The sequence below is a fragment of the Pelecanus crispus genome, chromosome 3 (genome assembly GCF_030463565.1).
Source record: "Pelecanus crispus isolate bPelCri1 chromosome 3, bPelCri1.pri, whole genome shotgun sequence".
NCBI classification, from domain to species: domain Eukaryota; kingdom Metazoa; phylum Chordata; class Aves; order Pelecaniformes; family Pelecanidae; genus Pelecanus; species Pelecanus crispus.
The window spans coordinates 72,691,552-72,706,657 of NC_134645.1; the positions used below are offsets into that span (position 1 = coordinate 72,691,552).

The 15,106-nt window shown below is 38.3% G+C and overlaps 1 protein-coding gene across 1 annotated transcript in view; it reads right to left on the minus strand.

The window, feature by feature from the left end:
* Positions 1-566: 566 nt before the first annotated feature.
* The window catches only part of RNF217 (ring finger protein 217), a 60,470-nt gene continuing 45,930 nt past the window's right edge, over positions 567-15,106 (minus strand). The window contains exons 4-6 of the mRNA XM_075708181.1: positions 10,497-10,698; positions 2,786-2,857; positions 567-640 (exon numbers count right to left, since the gene is read on the minus strand). Coding sequence (XP_075564296.1) covers positions 567-640; positions 2,786-2,857; positions 10,497-10,698 — 348 coding nt within the window. The remainder of the gene's footprint in view (positions 641-2,785; positions 2,858-10,496; positions 10,699-15,106) is intronic.

A 15,106-nucleotide genomic window follows, 5' to 3' on the forward strand; every position in this document is an offset into this window, starting at 1 on the left:
GATAACCAGCTGTCGTGCTCTGGCATGTGACGGGGTTTCGGTATGCTGAACAGAATGCTGTGTGATGGAAGTTATTTACAGAAGTAGTTTTTAATACCAAAAGTAGTATGCTCAGTATACAGTAGAGTCCAAACACTTCTAAGCATTTCCCCCTTAAAGGCCGACACTGAAGTTAAACGGAGCACATGTTAGCAGTTAAATGCTTTCTTCACAGGCCAAATCGGTAGTAGAGTTGTGGCTACAATACAGACTTTGATTGTCTAGTTCAGAAACTTAGACTCAAAACACCCCTCCAAAGTAATAATAATACTAATAATAAAAAAAACCAAACCCCAAACCATTTAAAAAGCAGCAGTCAGGGGGCCCATCTTGTTCAGAGTGCACCAGAGCAAAGAGGCTTTCTGGTCTGCAGTAGTGTTTTCGGCTGAGGGAAGATGGCAGGAGATCCCCCATTCTTCTTCCAGGGCGGTGGCTTTGACGCTGTTACCAGCACTGTATTGCTCTGTTGCACAAAGCGCGTATAGCCCTTGCGGGACCAGCTCAGTTCAGGTGAGTAAGGTCCGTCCTTACCAGGGCATACCTGTCCGTGACCTTTTCCTCTGCTTTTTACAAAGGCAATAGATAGGAAACACAAATAAACCTGCCAAAAGAAAATAAGAGAACCATAATTAAATGCAATCCTTTGCGTATGCATCGTGTTCTTTCAATGTACATATTTAGATGCAGCTTTCCATGTCTTGAGAACTTAGACAAGGCATTTGGACAAGCAGAAAAAAATACTAGCCTGCAACAGCCTCTTCGGTAATGAGTTAAGCTACACTTTCTGTTTACTTTACAACAAATTCCTGCTAACCCTACTCTCATCTCTGACAAATTAATTCCTGAACTATGCTGTTTTGTATAAGATACAAACTTCAAACTTTTAAAAGCACTTTGGCAATCCTTAGATCTAAATCCAAGGCTGATTTAACTAAACTAGTTTTCAACCAGTTTCACATGCAATAGAGGCAGCATGTTATAGCTTTACTTTTTTTTTTTTTTTTATTATTTACTTTTACAAACATCCTCATCTATTGTGAAGTAATACCAAACGATTATCCTTGCCTGAGCGGGGAACTACTTATTCTCAAAAGTCTTTTGAGAGAAAGGAAGCTGTAAAAGGAAAAATAAATAAATCGGATTTATTCAAGTGAAAAATAGTTTGTCATAAGAGGTACTCTTTCAAATCCAAATGAGAAGCATCTCCCCCTTTTTTCTTGCCACCAACTGACTGAAATGGTAAAAGATTTCCTTTTCAGACACCACTACAGTAACAACATATAACAAAAGACTACTACAGTCACCAGGGTCCTTACTTTGCTCAATAGCCTTGTAAATGGTGTAAAATGGTTTTCAGCTATGATACTGATATTACTTTAACAGTTGTGTTGGCAGTAAATATTGCTGTAATTACCTCAAACCCAAAACTTTCCTATAAATAATCAATGTTTTTGGAACTGCTCATACTGCTCTTCTTGATTGTATCTTACCCAGCCATACCTAGGGTGGGACTTCAATAGCACACTGGGTATTACTGATATTGTATTACCACAAAACCCTCTTAATTTTTAATATAAGCAAAGAGCGGATTTTTTCCAGCACAGATTATACGAGATTGCTGAGCAAAATAAGATTTACTGGCATTAAGAAGCCTTTATTGCCCATATTTTTGGCATAAAAATGTTGCTAAAAAGAATATTTAAGATACATAGATATCTTCAGTGAATCCAAATCAGAATATTGATACAGGAAAAAGATATGTATTCTTAGTCTAAATACTGAAATTAATAGCAATATTCCTTATTTGGCCAAATGCAGTCTAGAAAAGCTGTAATGGTATTTTGGTTATATGCTGATTGGTTATATACAATCTTATTAATGTAACTCTCCTGGTATATTTTGGCTTTATTATATCAAAATAAAGGTACCACAACCCAACATGCCTCAGGGCTGGGCATACACTGCAAATTTTCAATGGAGTAAGTAGTTTGGTGAAGAGTTGTGAAGCAGCATGATCCCCGACTGAGATATTACTGCCAACATAAATAGTGGATACGCACTTACACGAGCAAAATTATGCATTTATCCTTACAGCTTATTTCATTTTGGTGGAAGAATTCAGTTAAGCCAGGCAAAGAGCAGATATGTAAAATAACTACAACCACATTAATACAACCACGTTAACAGACCTTTGATACTATATCAAATGAGTTCACAATACTGTTTTCTGTGATGGAATCCAATTTGGCAGCCTATGCACTGAATCAGATTTTGAGATTGACTCATCCCAAAATGCTGCTTTGCTGTTGTTGTTGCATTTTCAAGCTGGGAGGCTCTTGGGACTGTGCCTAGTGCCCCAAAAATCTTGTCATGCACATAGCCAAGATCTTAGAATTGTGATCCACTGGGGTGATTAAAGGGAGGGTCCAAGTCAGCCAGCCCCCAGGTCTATGTTTAAATTACTCTGGTCTTTTTACTAGTTTAACTATACTAGTTAAATATTTTGGTTCAGAAAACCAAATAATTGCAGGGGAAAAAAATAAAGTTAATAGGCATAAAAGGGAAGCAAGAAAAAAAAGATTCTGAAGACAAATTTTTGAGGAAAGAAGTCACATGCTTTATACTAAAATGCTATCTATGAAGTTTGTACTTTGTGTCCATCTCTTTGAGATGAAAATACTGAGATGTCATACAGAAAGTCACTGCAAAATCAGAATTGGGACTCATTCACGTATGTAACTCTTACCTATTACAACAGCTATGGCTCCCAGTGCCAGTCCCAGAACCAGTATTAGGGGTGTAATAAGTAGTTTTCCAGCTGAAATGCAAAATTCATTAAACAATTCAAAGTAGGCATTTTATTTTTCCCTTTCCAACCATCCATTAATATTTCGATATCAGACTCCCAAAAGCTGGTTCATTTTTTTAATACTTTACCAGGATTCCTATTTGCAAATGCATCCTACAAATCCAGCTAGGAGCTATCACCACTCAGCCAGCTCCCCACACACATTTCTCTCTGCTCTCTTCACCCACCACAACTCTCCAAGCACAGCTCATTTTGTACATTAACAGTTAGCTTGCATTTACTTCTGTTTCCATTCCGAAATCCCTCAGGCATCGACAAGAACGTGATAGCTATAAAGCCACTATCATTTCGCTTCTCTGGAATCCTACTGCACAGCAACCACCCTGGAAAGATGCCAAGCAGACCAGCATCTTGGAGAATTTAGGTTAGCTCAAAGTGATGAGACCATCACCTCTAAATATGCTTCTGCTCGCTTTAAAAGGCTATGGTGAAGTCCTCGTGTACGGTTGTGATTTAGGTCTAAATCAAAGCACAGCCAAATCTATTTTGGATCAACATTTAAAAGGGTATGTTGCTGCTCTTACATGAGCAAGGCAGCGAGGTTGTGCAGCACACCAGCTAGAGCATAAGGCTAAGAACAAATAAAGCGTGTTCATATTCTTTCCTTCATCATCTGTAGAAATGCATGGAGGGAAGGCAGGACTCCTGAAACACTGAAGTTGAAACTGAACTTTGAATCAAAGTTATCTTTCTTGGGTTGCATGCTTTCAACTGAACGGCAGAATCTCTCTGCCTCTGATGGCTGCGCAGTTGGATCAAAGATGTCACTTGCGTCAGCAGTCTGAAAATGCAGCAGGGCAGGAATTTTTACTGCTACACCAGCAGTCTGATCAGGGATTTGAAATTAAGCAATCCTTTAAGTTAAGCATGTGTTTGAAAGATCACCTCTAGAAAGGGAGGAAAAGTGAGTTTGTTACCTCTCTCTTCCCTGCCCTTCCCTCTCTCAAGTCACTTGTATTAGATTTCAGTAAATGGATTACTTCATTCAATAATGATGTAAACCTCTCCATAACCTGAGCCACTAATTTGGGCAGTCTGAAGGAAAAATGAGATATTTTGGAAATATTTACAGCAGTTAAATGAATTAGTCCTTTTCATGCTCTGTTTTGATAGCTTTTAAATTTCATAGGAGTGTTGTGGGTGAGAAACATTAATTCCTAGAAGAAAAAAATTGGCAAATATTATTGGTATTACTCTAGTTGCTAGGCATCCTAATAGTAGACCTTCTTGGGACTTGACTGCACTGCATTCTATACACACAGAAGTTGTCAAATAAATTATTCAAGTGTGGATGGGAGAAGGAATGTAGAGTGATGGAAAACCTCAAGACAACACTGAGAAAAATGAGCAATTAGAAACATTTAAAAACATTACCAGGGCCTTTAACAATTTCAAAGTAAAGCTTATTAAAGATTGTTTTAAGTTATGAGCTGTCTTTTCTTTATGAATGGTCATGCAATTAGAATGTTAGAAAATTATGACGTTTGATACCAAAATTTCTAAAAACTTAAAACCACTGAACTGGTGACTAAGTACCCAGAAACAAAGTCTGCAGAAAGGGCTAAGCTAGCTTTCGACTGGAGTAATTTCTTTGCAGACACAAGAACAGTTCCTAAGCTAATTCAGTTTAAGAACTTGTTTACTTACATTTGGCAAACTAATTCAGAGCTGAAATAAAGCATGAGTGAGTGTCTTTTTCCTTCTGCCTGTGCATATGAAGTTATGAGTACTGTGCAGTTCCAAGATCTTATAGGATAAAATGACCTTTCACTGTCACGGGACAATATCTTCTTTTGGTTATCAGTGCATTCTTTCTAAAGGTTGAACTTTAAAAACAAAATACCTTTTCTCCTTATATATAGATCACGTTTAAATCCTTTCTCTTTCTTTACCTTTGTAAACTAAAATTAAGGAACAAGTCTTGCACAAGTTACCATCAGTAAGAGTACAAACAGCAGCAATCACTGCAAAGCAGCAGCTATGTACCTTTTACCCCAATCGTTTTTATCAGCATTGAATGAAACAATTATAAAATGCTCCATTTTACACATCTGAATTGAACATTACTTTATATCCAATTCCAGTTTGACACACATCATTTGCTGTAGTGTGAAGCCTAAAAAGGGAATGTTTTTACAATTCTACTCAAATTAATGGTAAACAATTTCTCTACTGGGTTACTCAGCATGAAGATTTAGACATCTGTAGTAATCTAATAACGGTATTTGCACGTGTCTCAGAAGGGTTGCATTACTTGTGATACAGAGAATGATGTTTTTCTGCAAAGTGAGGAAACGTTTAGGGAAATATGAGGGAATATTTTTCCCTTGCATAACTTTGGGTTTGGTTGTGGGTTTTAGGGTAACATATACAAACCCACATAAATCCTTAGAGACTTCTTTGACGTAAAAAATAAGCATATGAGAAATTGCTAATGAAAGTTGGATCCTAGAAATACATGCTTCCTTCTGCAGTGCATACATAAAGTGAATCTTGCACTCTGTCTTGGGGCAGGAGTGCATGTCAGTCAGATCTGAAAACAGGCCGCTTTCAGAATCCCATCTGAAATGCTATTTACCACACAAAAAACTTCATTTGCTTTAACAGCATCATTACATATTGTGTCCTGTTACATATCCATGAAGTACCTAGCAACTGATTTTGAACATAATTCACCCAACTGAATCCAGGTGGTACTGGCATCTTAAGTACATTTAAGACAGCTGAACATGTTTTTCCTTTCTGTGCAATTCATCACTAACTCCAGCTATAACCAAACATCCTGCCTTCAAAAACTTAGCCAAATAAAGCAATTTCACCTTACTGAAGGTCACAGGCAGAGTTTCTCTAAAAAATATGCTGGCTAAAGAAGGGAGAGAAATGTCAAATTCAGAGACCGCTTCTGCTCCCCAGTTTATTTTCTTCTCCCTGTGATTTCTGCTACCTTTACAAAACCATTTGTTTATGAAGAAAAGTATGTTTGAGTTTATGCTGCCATAAATGCTTCTCCCTTATTTTTATTACAGAACAGTTTGTGATTGGAGGCACAAACAGTTGCTTCTCAACTGAAACCATGATAGCATGCCAGCCTGCCATGAAGTGTTCTTTCCTTTCTACGCACTCCACCCACCTGGGCTTGGTGGAAACAAGCAAAAGAACCTTCACTACAAAATCACCACATTTGCTTAAATAAGTATCTCCTCTCCATAGCAAGAGAATAAAATAAAAAGTCTCAGAAGAAAATGTATCTAGCAACACCTCACCACTCTCCCACTGACAGCCAAGATAATGCTGTCTTAATTTCCACTACAGCTAAGTAGCAGAGGCATTTTACTATAGGAAATCCAACCTTTATTTCTTGCTATATGTTACTTAAATTTAGAGACTATGCTTCTAATGGCCTATTTCTCTGCTACCATCTCCTCTTTCTGATGTCCTCTGCTGACTCTCAGAATGTACAGTAACACCTGATGATAATAATACTTCACTCTTGCCTGGTAAAGACTTAATGTATTTACATTTACAGTTCTAGCTACCAGGACATCTCTGAGCCTAGGTGTGATCCCTAACTGGAATTAAACATTTCTCAATTTTCAACTTGCTCTATAATGATTATGACTAGGAAGCTTCAGTTGAAAAAAAAGCAACCAAAAAAAAAAAAAAAGATCACGACAGAGGCAAATCTGATGGAGGGTCTATAAAAGCAAGATATGAGAGGGTAAGCAAGCTATTATTTACTCATTTTATGATCAAAGAAGTTACCAATGCAGTTATCAGCAATCTATTTAATAAAACAAGTCACACAAACACACAACAGAAGGATGTAATTTCTCTACACAATGTAGTATATATTATATATAGTATAATAGATATATTATATATATTGTAGTATATATATTATGTAGTATTTTATATATATATTTTATATATATATACACATAACGAAATCCTAAAGCCTCTACCTAAGATAATGTGGAAGCCAGAACTACAAATAATTTAAGAACCGTATAAACTGGTGAAGGATACATCTATTGGTAGTTATTAAGCAAAGGTTCAGATACAAACCTTAACTAAGGAAGCGTCTAAAACAATGATTACTGGAAATACACAGTGAGTGAGATCTTATTTCTAATTGACCACTGTTGGGGACAAATTTACTACGCAGACCTTGACACTTGGCAATTAAAAAAAACCTCCCACCACCCAAATTAACAACTCCCCCCATCCCCCCCAATTTTACATTTGTGCAGTTTGCACAGATCAGTTCTGCTGAAGTTTTACAAGGATAGTAGATCTTGTAAAATTTCCACCATTCAAGATGACAGAATCCACAAACCGAACTGACACTGTATCACAATTTGGGATTATACCATCTCAAAAGAAGGGTGTCAGGACATATAATCTTACAACAACATAATGCCTTCTTAGGAAAGTGTGTGCACGCCCACATGTAAGCTTGCGTGGAAAAAAGTTTAAATAAATAAATAAATCAAGACTGGCTCGCACATGCCAGCCATAGCTGAAATCTAATCCAATGGAGAAAGAGCAGTGAGCTGAATTCCTGAATCCCATTCTGATGTAAATTGTTTAAAATTTTATGGGTTTGTTTTCAAGCATGAATTCTGTTAGGGCTCTGGAGTGTTTTGGTAGTTATTCATACATTGTATCAGGATCAATATTAAAATATAGAGCTCTAGAGACAACTGAAGGATGTAGGGTCATGTGTATCAATGCAGAATTCTTTGAATCATTGTCAACTTGGGTGTTAAGCTACTGTAAAAATGAGGGCAATTACTACATGTGCTGGCAGGTTCAGCTAGCTTTGTCTCTACTCAAATGATGGCCATTCCTGCGGAAAATAACAGTGCACGACAGAGATAGTCCTGGAGAGAAATTTTTAACAGAAAACCCTATGAGAAATTTAAGCTGAGGCTTTAAGCTTTGCTAATCTTTCTTGGTTTACTAATTAAGGCAAACCAAAAATACACTTGCAAACAGGAAATGAAAATAAAATATTTATACCTTCTTTATGCATGTTTTTATAAATATGAACATACACATCTTCACCACTGAACTTTAACTGATCTATGCACTTCCACACTTCTTTACTGCCTCCAAGTCACTGTTAGAAAATTAGTTTATTTGCATTCTTACTAGTAAAAGCTGTTTCTTTTAAGAAGGAAAAGGTTGTGCATTATAGTTTCCTAAAAAAACAAACAGAAAATAGAAAATAATTTTAATAGTAGTTATGCACATGCAGTACATGCACCTGTATTTTGGACTTCGTATGTGGCATAAAACATGCCAACTGCATATTCAGACACCTTTCACGTAAACCATCGAACAAATTAATAATAATGTTATTTTTGGTCGATCTGTGTTTTGATAAGAAACATATTTGTATATCAATTGTACATAGAAGGTTTAATCTTGGAATAATGTTACCCGTGATTCTGCATGTGAGCAGGACAGAATTGGTGATACCTGAGCACAATCCCTTGCTATCACAGATACTAATTCCACCAAATGTACCAAGATCCATTTTAAAACAGCTTACATTGTTTGCCACTGGGGCTTTTACTGAAAGCTCTTCCGAAACCTTACTTTGAAACAGCCCTTTAAATTTCAGCTTAGATTTATTCATGAACAGTTTATTCCCACATGCTCTAGTGCCAGCATTGTCTTTAACCTAGACTACATCTTCTCATGTGTTGGAATTTATCTCTACAAAACATATCAGAGTAGGCACACCCGATCATTTTGAATTTTTATCCACTTTCCTATTTATTTCTGTATGTTTAATTCACCTCCCTGATAAATTTTGTTCTAAAGCCTTGCAAGTTTCTGAGGTCAAACTAATGGGCCTGGATGACTTACTGTCATTTGTTAAACAAGCATTCCATGTTTGTGAGTCTCCCACAACTTTGCAGATCAGCAAGATTGGCATTCTTGTTACCAGGCCTATGAGACTGTGTGCCAACTCTTGTGTTACTCTAAAATGGAAATCACCTAGCTTTCTTACTGGAACATGTCTGGCTCAGGGGTATTGTTTCCACCGCAGGTCTACTAACTGCTGTTTCCACACGTTCAGTCTCTTGCCCTTCCCTCTACATTCAACATCACCAATGAATAAGCTTAAAGCATTTCCTCATCCTATGTGAATTCCAAGTCATCTCCTATTTCCATGCCTTAATTCATAGTACCAAAGGTCCTATGTCCCTTAATAGGTCCCCAGTTTTTGACGCGTAAAAGAACCATTTCCTATGTTATGGATAGTTTTACATGCTGTAAACTCACTACAATGAAGTTAATGCATATGTGTCCTGGTTTTGGCTGGGATAGAGTTAATTTTCTTCCTAGTAGCTGGCATAGTGCTGTGTTTTGGATTTAGTAGGAGAAGAATGTTGATAACACACTGATGTTTTAGTTGTTGCTAAGTACTGCTTATGCTAGTCAAGGACTTTTCAGCTTCCCATGCTCTGCCAGGTGCACAAGAAACCGGGAGGGGGCACAGCCAGAAGAGTTGATCCAAACTGCCCAAAGGGCTATTCCACACCATATGACGTCATGCTCAGTATATAAACTGGGGGGAGTTGGCCAGGGAGCAGCGATCGCTGCTCAGGAACTGTCTGGGTATCGGTCGGTGGGTGGTGAGCAATTGCATTGTGCATCACTTGCTTTGTATATTATTGTATTATTATTATATTATTACTACTACTATTTTATTTATTTCAATTATTAACCTGTTCTTCTCTCAACCCAGGAGTGTTTCTCACTCTTACTCCTCCGATTCTCTCCCCCATCCCATCGGGGTAGGGGGAGTGAGCGAGCGGCTGCGTGGTGCTGAGTTGTTGGCTGGGGTTAAACCATGACAATATGCAAGATACAACATAAGGTAATAATAAATACATAAGGTAATAACAACTGTGTTACCTATTGTTCTTATGGTTCTATAGGTTGAGACAGGTACACACCTGGTTCAGAAACAAATTAGGAGTGCCTTTTTTTTTTAAATAAAAATAAAAGTCAAGCTTTTGGCATTATATTCCTGTGAGATAAATTAATATTTATAGTTATATTTTGGTTTAAGCTGGATTTTATCTGAACCAAAACTAACAGTTAAAAGATCAGTGTCCACCTATTTAAATGGGCTAACCTGCATAGTTTGGTTTTTCAAAACCAGGTCAGGTTGAAATCCAAACAATGCTTTATTCAAACAAATCCTTGACACAGAGGTTCATTTAAAAAAACGGTTCCTGCTCTGATCCATTTCTCCTATATGATTTTAGAATAACCACCACAGCCAGCAACATACATATTGACAGTATTTTTCCAGTTCGCTAACAGCTTATTAAAAAGGGTTAGGAAACAGAAGCTATCAGAAGAGGACACAATACTTATTCATACACAGTCCAGGGAGTGCAAATGCTATATATTTAAATATATTTAATAAACCACCTTTTATAACACCAAACAACAGGCTGCCCATCCAATACTTTAAACTAATAGTTTTTATTTAACTATTATTGCCCACCCTCCCCAATCACCTCATTGCGCAGCTCTCCACAAGGAACATTCATCCACTCACCACAGACAGAGCCTCGCACTAATCTCCTTAAATGTGGTCTCTCGGGGAGGTAGCGGTATTTGCATCCAAAGATACTGAGGTTTGAGGTGTGATCTCCAAAGAACCGGAGCTGGCGGTATCTCTCCCCACAACGGTAACAGAAATTAGTGTTACACTGTGAACAGGTCATGTGGTCACACCCTTCTGTTCTCTGGATGTGGATCTGTATGAGGGGAAGAAAAAAAGATTATTTTTTTTCCCCCCTCCCTTAGCACAGGAAAGTAGGCACTTCCCCATGCAGTCCATGCATCAGATGAAAAGACACCACAAGCAACTCCCTGCTTAACTCAGCATTTGCATTAATTAACACTGCAGCTGTTCTAAGACAGTAATGCTTTTCTAAGGCATGTTTCAGAGCATCAAACATGAATTATAGTTGTTTCCAGATCTCCATACATAATTTTCTAGATAATCACCTTCTTTGTTTAAACACTCTTTGAATCAGATGAGAATCTGAGTGATCCTTGCCCTTACTGAAAACTTGTTTTTATTACTGAGGTAGTCACATTACCACCAAACTTTATTAAGAATAAAAGCAGCACAGTAAATATAGTTATGAACTCTGTTTGACCCCTCCACAGATGGGTTTCCCTCTTATGCCACCTGTGGCCCCACTCCCTTTCCCATTACTATCATGAATTGATTTGGCATTTTGTAATAAACACCAGAAAGGCTCTGCTGTTAAGAGTGAATGATTTGAGAATTATGGAATATTTTTTTGGTTTTGTAAAAAAAAAAAAAAAAAAAGATTCCACAGCTGTATAAAAAAATTACACCAAGCTTTCATAATGCCTGCAGTACACCATGAAGCTGGGCTGCCTGGGTTCTACATCCACCTTTCTGCTGATTGCCTGCATAAATAGCTCCATTCCTGTATCTCCATGTACTCTTCTGCAAAATTGGCACATTTACCTACTTTGCACAGATTTGGTAAGGCATCAGTTTTAGTTAATAGTCCTGAGAATCTTAGAAGAAAGCGTAGTCCTGAGGCTGAGTATTTCACTAAATCAGCTACGATTATACAGCTACTTCTAAACCTTGCCAACGAAAAATACAGCTAACAGGGTGGTAAACACACACTTTTCCTAGCTCACAAAATTGCTAAAGACCCCCCTGTCCTGAGACCATCCTCCACAGTGGAATGGCAGATAAAATTACCTAATAATTGATGTTGGAAGTGACCCTCAGAGGTCACCTATTTTAACCACTAGCTCCAAGCTGGGCTAACTTCAGTCAGATCAGATTGCTCCAGGTCTCATCCCACTAGATTTTCAGAATTTCCAAGTATGGATATGTCACAGTCTCTTTGAGCAACCTGTCCCATGCTTCACCACCCTCCCTGGGAATATTTTTTTTCATACATTACATCCAATTGGAATTCTATTTGTTGAAACTTGCAATGGATGAATGAATGCCTCCTGAAATTCTTATCCATATCTACATGTATTTATTTTGCAGGGAGGTACAGGTAAAGACAAGGCATTACCCTAGTCAATGGCCCTGCAAGCACCAGAGACACTGAACGCTCATGTACAACTGAGCCTCACCTCACCTCAGGAGAGGCTTGTGACTCCTGGGGTATCCAACATTCTTGAGAGGGTCAAGTGTGTTTGTCCTCTGGTGCTGATCAGGGTTCATCTGGGATCTGAGAAATCTTGCCCACCTGAACAGCTACTGAAACTCACGCTTTATACATGTAACAAAGTGATGTCCTCCACCAGCAGTACTTCTGGTCAAAGATTCCAGGGCAGATGTAGTTAACAGTAAGTAGTTACAGGTACACCTGCCAGCACCCCTGTGCCAACGGTAGTGATCAGAATTCATATTTCTGCATTTTCAAATGCTTCTTTTACACATAGGAGAGGAAAGACATTCACAAAAGAAAGGACTAGGCTATAAAAACATTACTTTCTAGTGGGCAAGTATTCTAGCAGACTTGCATTCATAGAAGGAATGCAAATAGACTGCCCAAGCACTTATCCCCCTCTACCCTGAGGAAGCCTGCTGTATCACAGGTGCTCTGTTTTCCAGAAGCACCTGGCAAAATACTATTGCTGATGACCTTTATAAGCCACTTAACTTCAAAATTTTCACATTTAAGCATCGACTGTAAGCAAAGTGGAAAGAAAAGTCTACCCAATATTGTACTAACTTAAGCATAACTTCTGAAGTTATACACCATTTTCTTCTAAAAGGGATACTGTCAGTTTGACTTTTGCTTTTACTTTTCAGGTTTTATATGAAAAAATGTTGACCCTACTCATGGAACCATAGTTTAATTCCCAAGAGATTAACTTGAACTGAAATTAAGGACTTTTAATAGTGACTTAATGTATTTTAACAAATTAACTTCAAAATTTAATTCCAATTACTTTTTCAGGGGACTGAAATTCAGACAGCAACTATACAGAATTTTGTAATTTTAGAGGTACCTTTCCTTATATGCTGATTCAGTGACATATCTCCATCTTAAAAATGTAAAATGAGGAAATTAGATCTTACGACACTAATGAGAATTAACTGGTTGTTTTCTTTTCTTTTTGAATCAAGACTGTTGAATTCTCCTTTCTCCAACCTACCAACCCAATCTATTAAATTACCAACCATCCTAACTGAAAATCTGTACAAGTTTGGAGCCTATAAAAACCCTAGATGCAAACGAAAACTACTTCACATTTCAAAAATAAATTAAATTTCTTTGCCAGTAAGAACTTCAAGAAGCAACAGCTTTATGTATTCTACCATCAGTACCTTTCAGAAATATCCACCTCTTGGACACTACCTGCCATCCTTCTACCCACACTTTCCCAGAAGCATCCCGGCTCCAGTTAGCCAGGCACCACTCCTAAATCACTTCGAATCTACTTGTTTCTGCTCTAAATCCTCGAGACATACTGTCCTCTTAAAACATAGAGAAGTTGATACAGGATTTATTTTCTTACGGACACATATTGCAATTACATGGACTTTATCTTTGTGTCTTCAAAAAGTGAAGTATAAAAAAATTTTTTATGAATATTTATCTGCACATATATAACTGTCTTCAAAAGCTACAAATCTGGAACAACTGGTTGTACTTGCCTATATTTTTTGTTGCAAAAAACTTTCCCTTTTTTAGTGAGGAGAGACTGCATTGAAAAAATGAACCAACCAACCAACGTTAGATGTAGGGCTTGGACTCCCTATCATACCCACGCAGACTGACAATGCCAGATGAACTTTGTATGATTCGGTCAGGCTGCTTTCAAGCCTAAGACATGACATCTCACCAGATCAACTTCAGCTCTGGTTCACATGGACGTGCCTCCCTCCCCTAGGATAATCCACTGACAGAGATGCATTACAAATCTATAGGCTGGGAAAGCGATCACCGATGTGTCAGATATCACACAAGTGTTCCTGCTCCGCTGGCAATACCGCGGCACTCAGCAGGCAGCCGGGGGAACGCACGGGGCCGGGAATGCAGCTCGCTATAGTTAGCTGCGGCCGTGCGGTGTCCGGTGCCTTGCAACTGCAGGCTCCCCAGCAGCACGGTGGGGGTGCGGGAATCGAGGCAAGAGCACGATGACTGCAAGCCCGGTTTCTGCCTCCAAGCATTCAGTCAGTGTTACCGGCTTCATCCTGCAGCCAGAGCCTGCTCAAACCCAAAGATGAAGCCTCACCTTCTGGGGAAAGGTTTACTCATTCAGAAACCCAAGAATGGCTCCCAGAACAAGAGGGGTGCAAATTACACACCAACAGCAAAGCACACAGAGCTCCGGGTCTTAAGAAAACAACTGTACTTCAGTAGCACAGTGGCTACTTCAGACAGACCCTCACTTTACCCCCTCTGCAGGTTACACGCCCTCTCACAGAAATCCTCCAGGGAAATCGCTTCCAAGAGATCTGATGATGAGACTGGCCATTCCTTCTCCACTCCTGAAGAAAACCTGGTGCACAGCTTTATCCCTTCATATACAACCAAGGACTGTCTTCCCTCCAGAGGATGAGAAAGAATGTGCAGAGCACCTTCAACAACTATGCTGAGTGATCTGATAACGCTCGTATTAATCAGAACAGTGAATCCCCAGAGAAGTACATAGTCCTTGATTTGCGCCAACATCCTTGCTTACTTAAATTTCTGCTGCTCTTCAAAGCTTTCTAAGCTAGAGCCACTGTTTGGTGTTTCCTCAGACGGTGCTGTTTTTGAAATCTGTGGTAAAGTAACACCAACATGAAGTACTTCCTTGGTTTGCTGTACTGTAAAAACACTTGTGGAAAAAAGGCATTTTGCTGCAAACATTGTCACAAGAAATTGTAAAAAAAAAAAAAAAAACCCCTGAAACAGTCTAAACCAGGAAAATAAGGTTATAGATTTTATGAAAAGGCATCTAATAATATGTAGCAAATTCGCACTCGTTGTTCCTCTAGAGCAAGACCAGCACTCTTTGGACAAGTCTTATTGAGACAAATGGTCTCACAGAGTTTCTCAAAATAGTGTGTAATAAATTTGGAAAAGGCTCTTTTAAAAACAAAAATATGTAAAAATTAACTTAAGATATAGTTTAAAAAACAGTAGCGTTTTGTAGTAT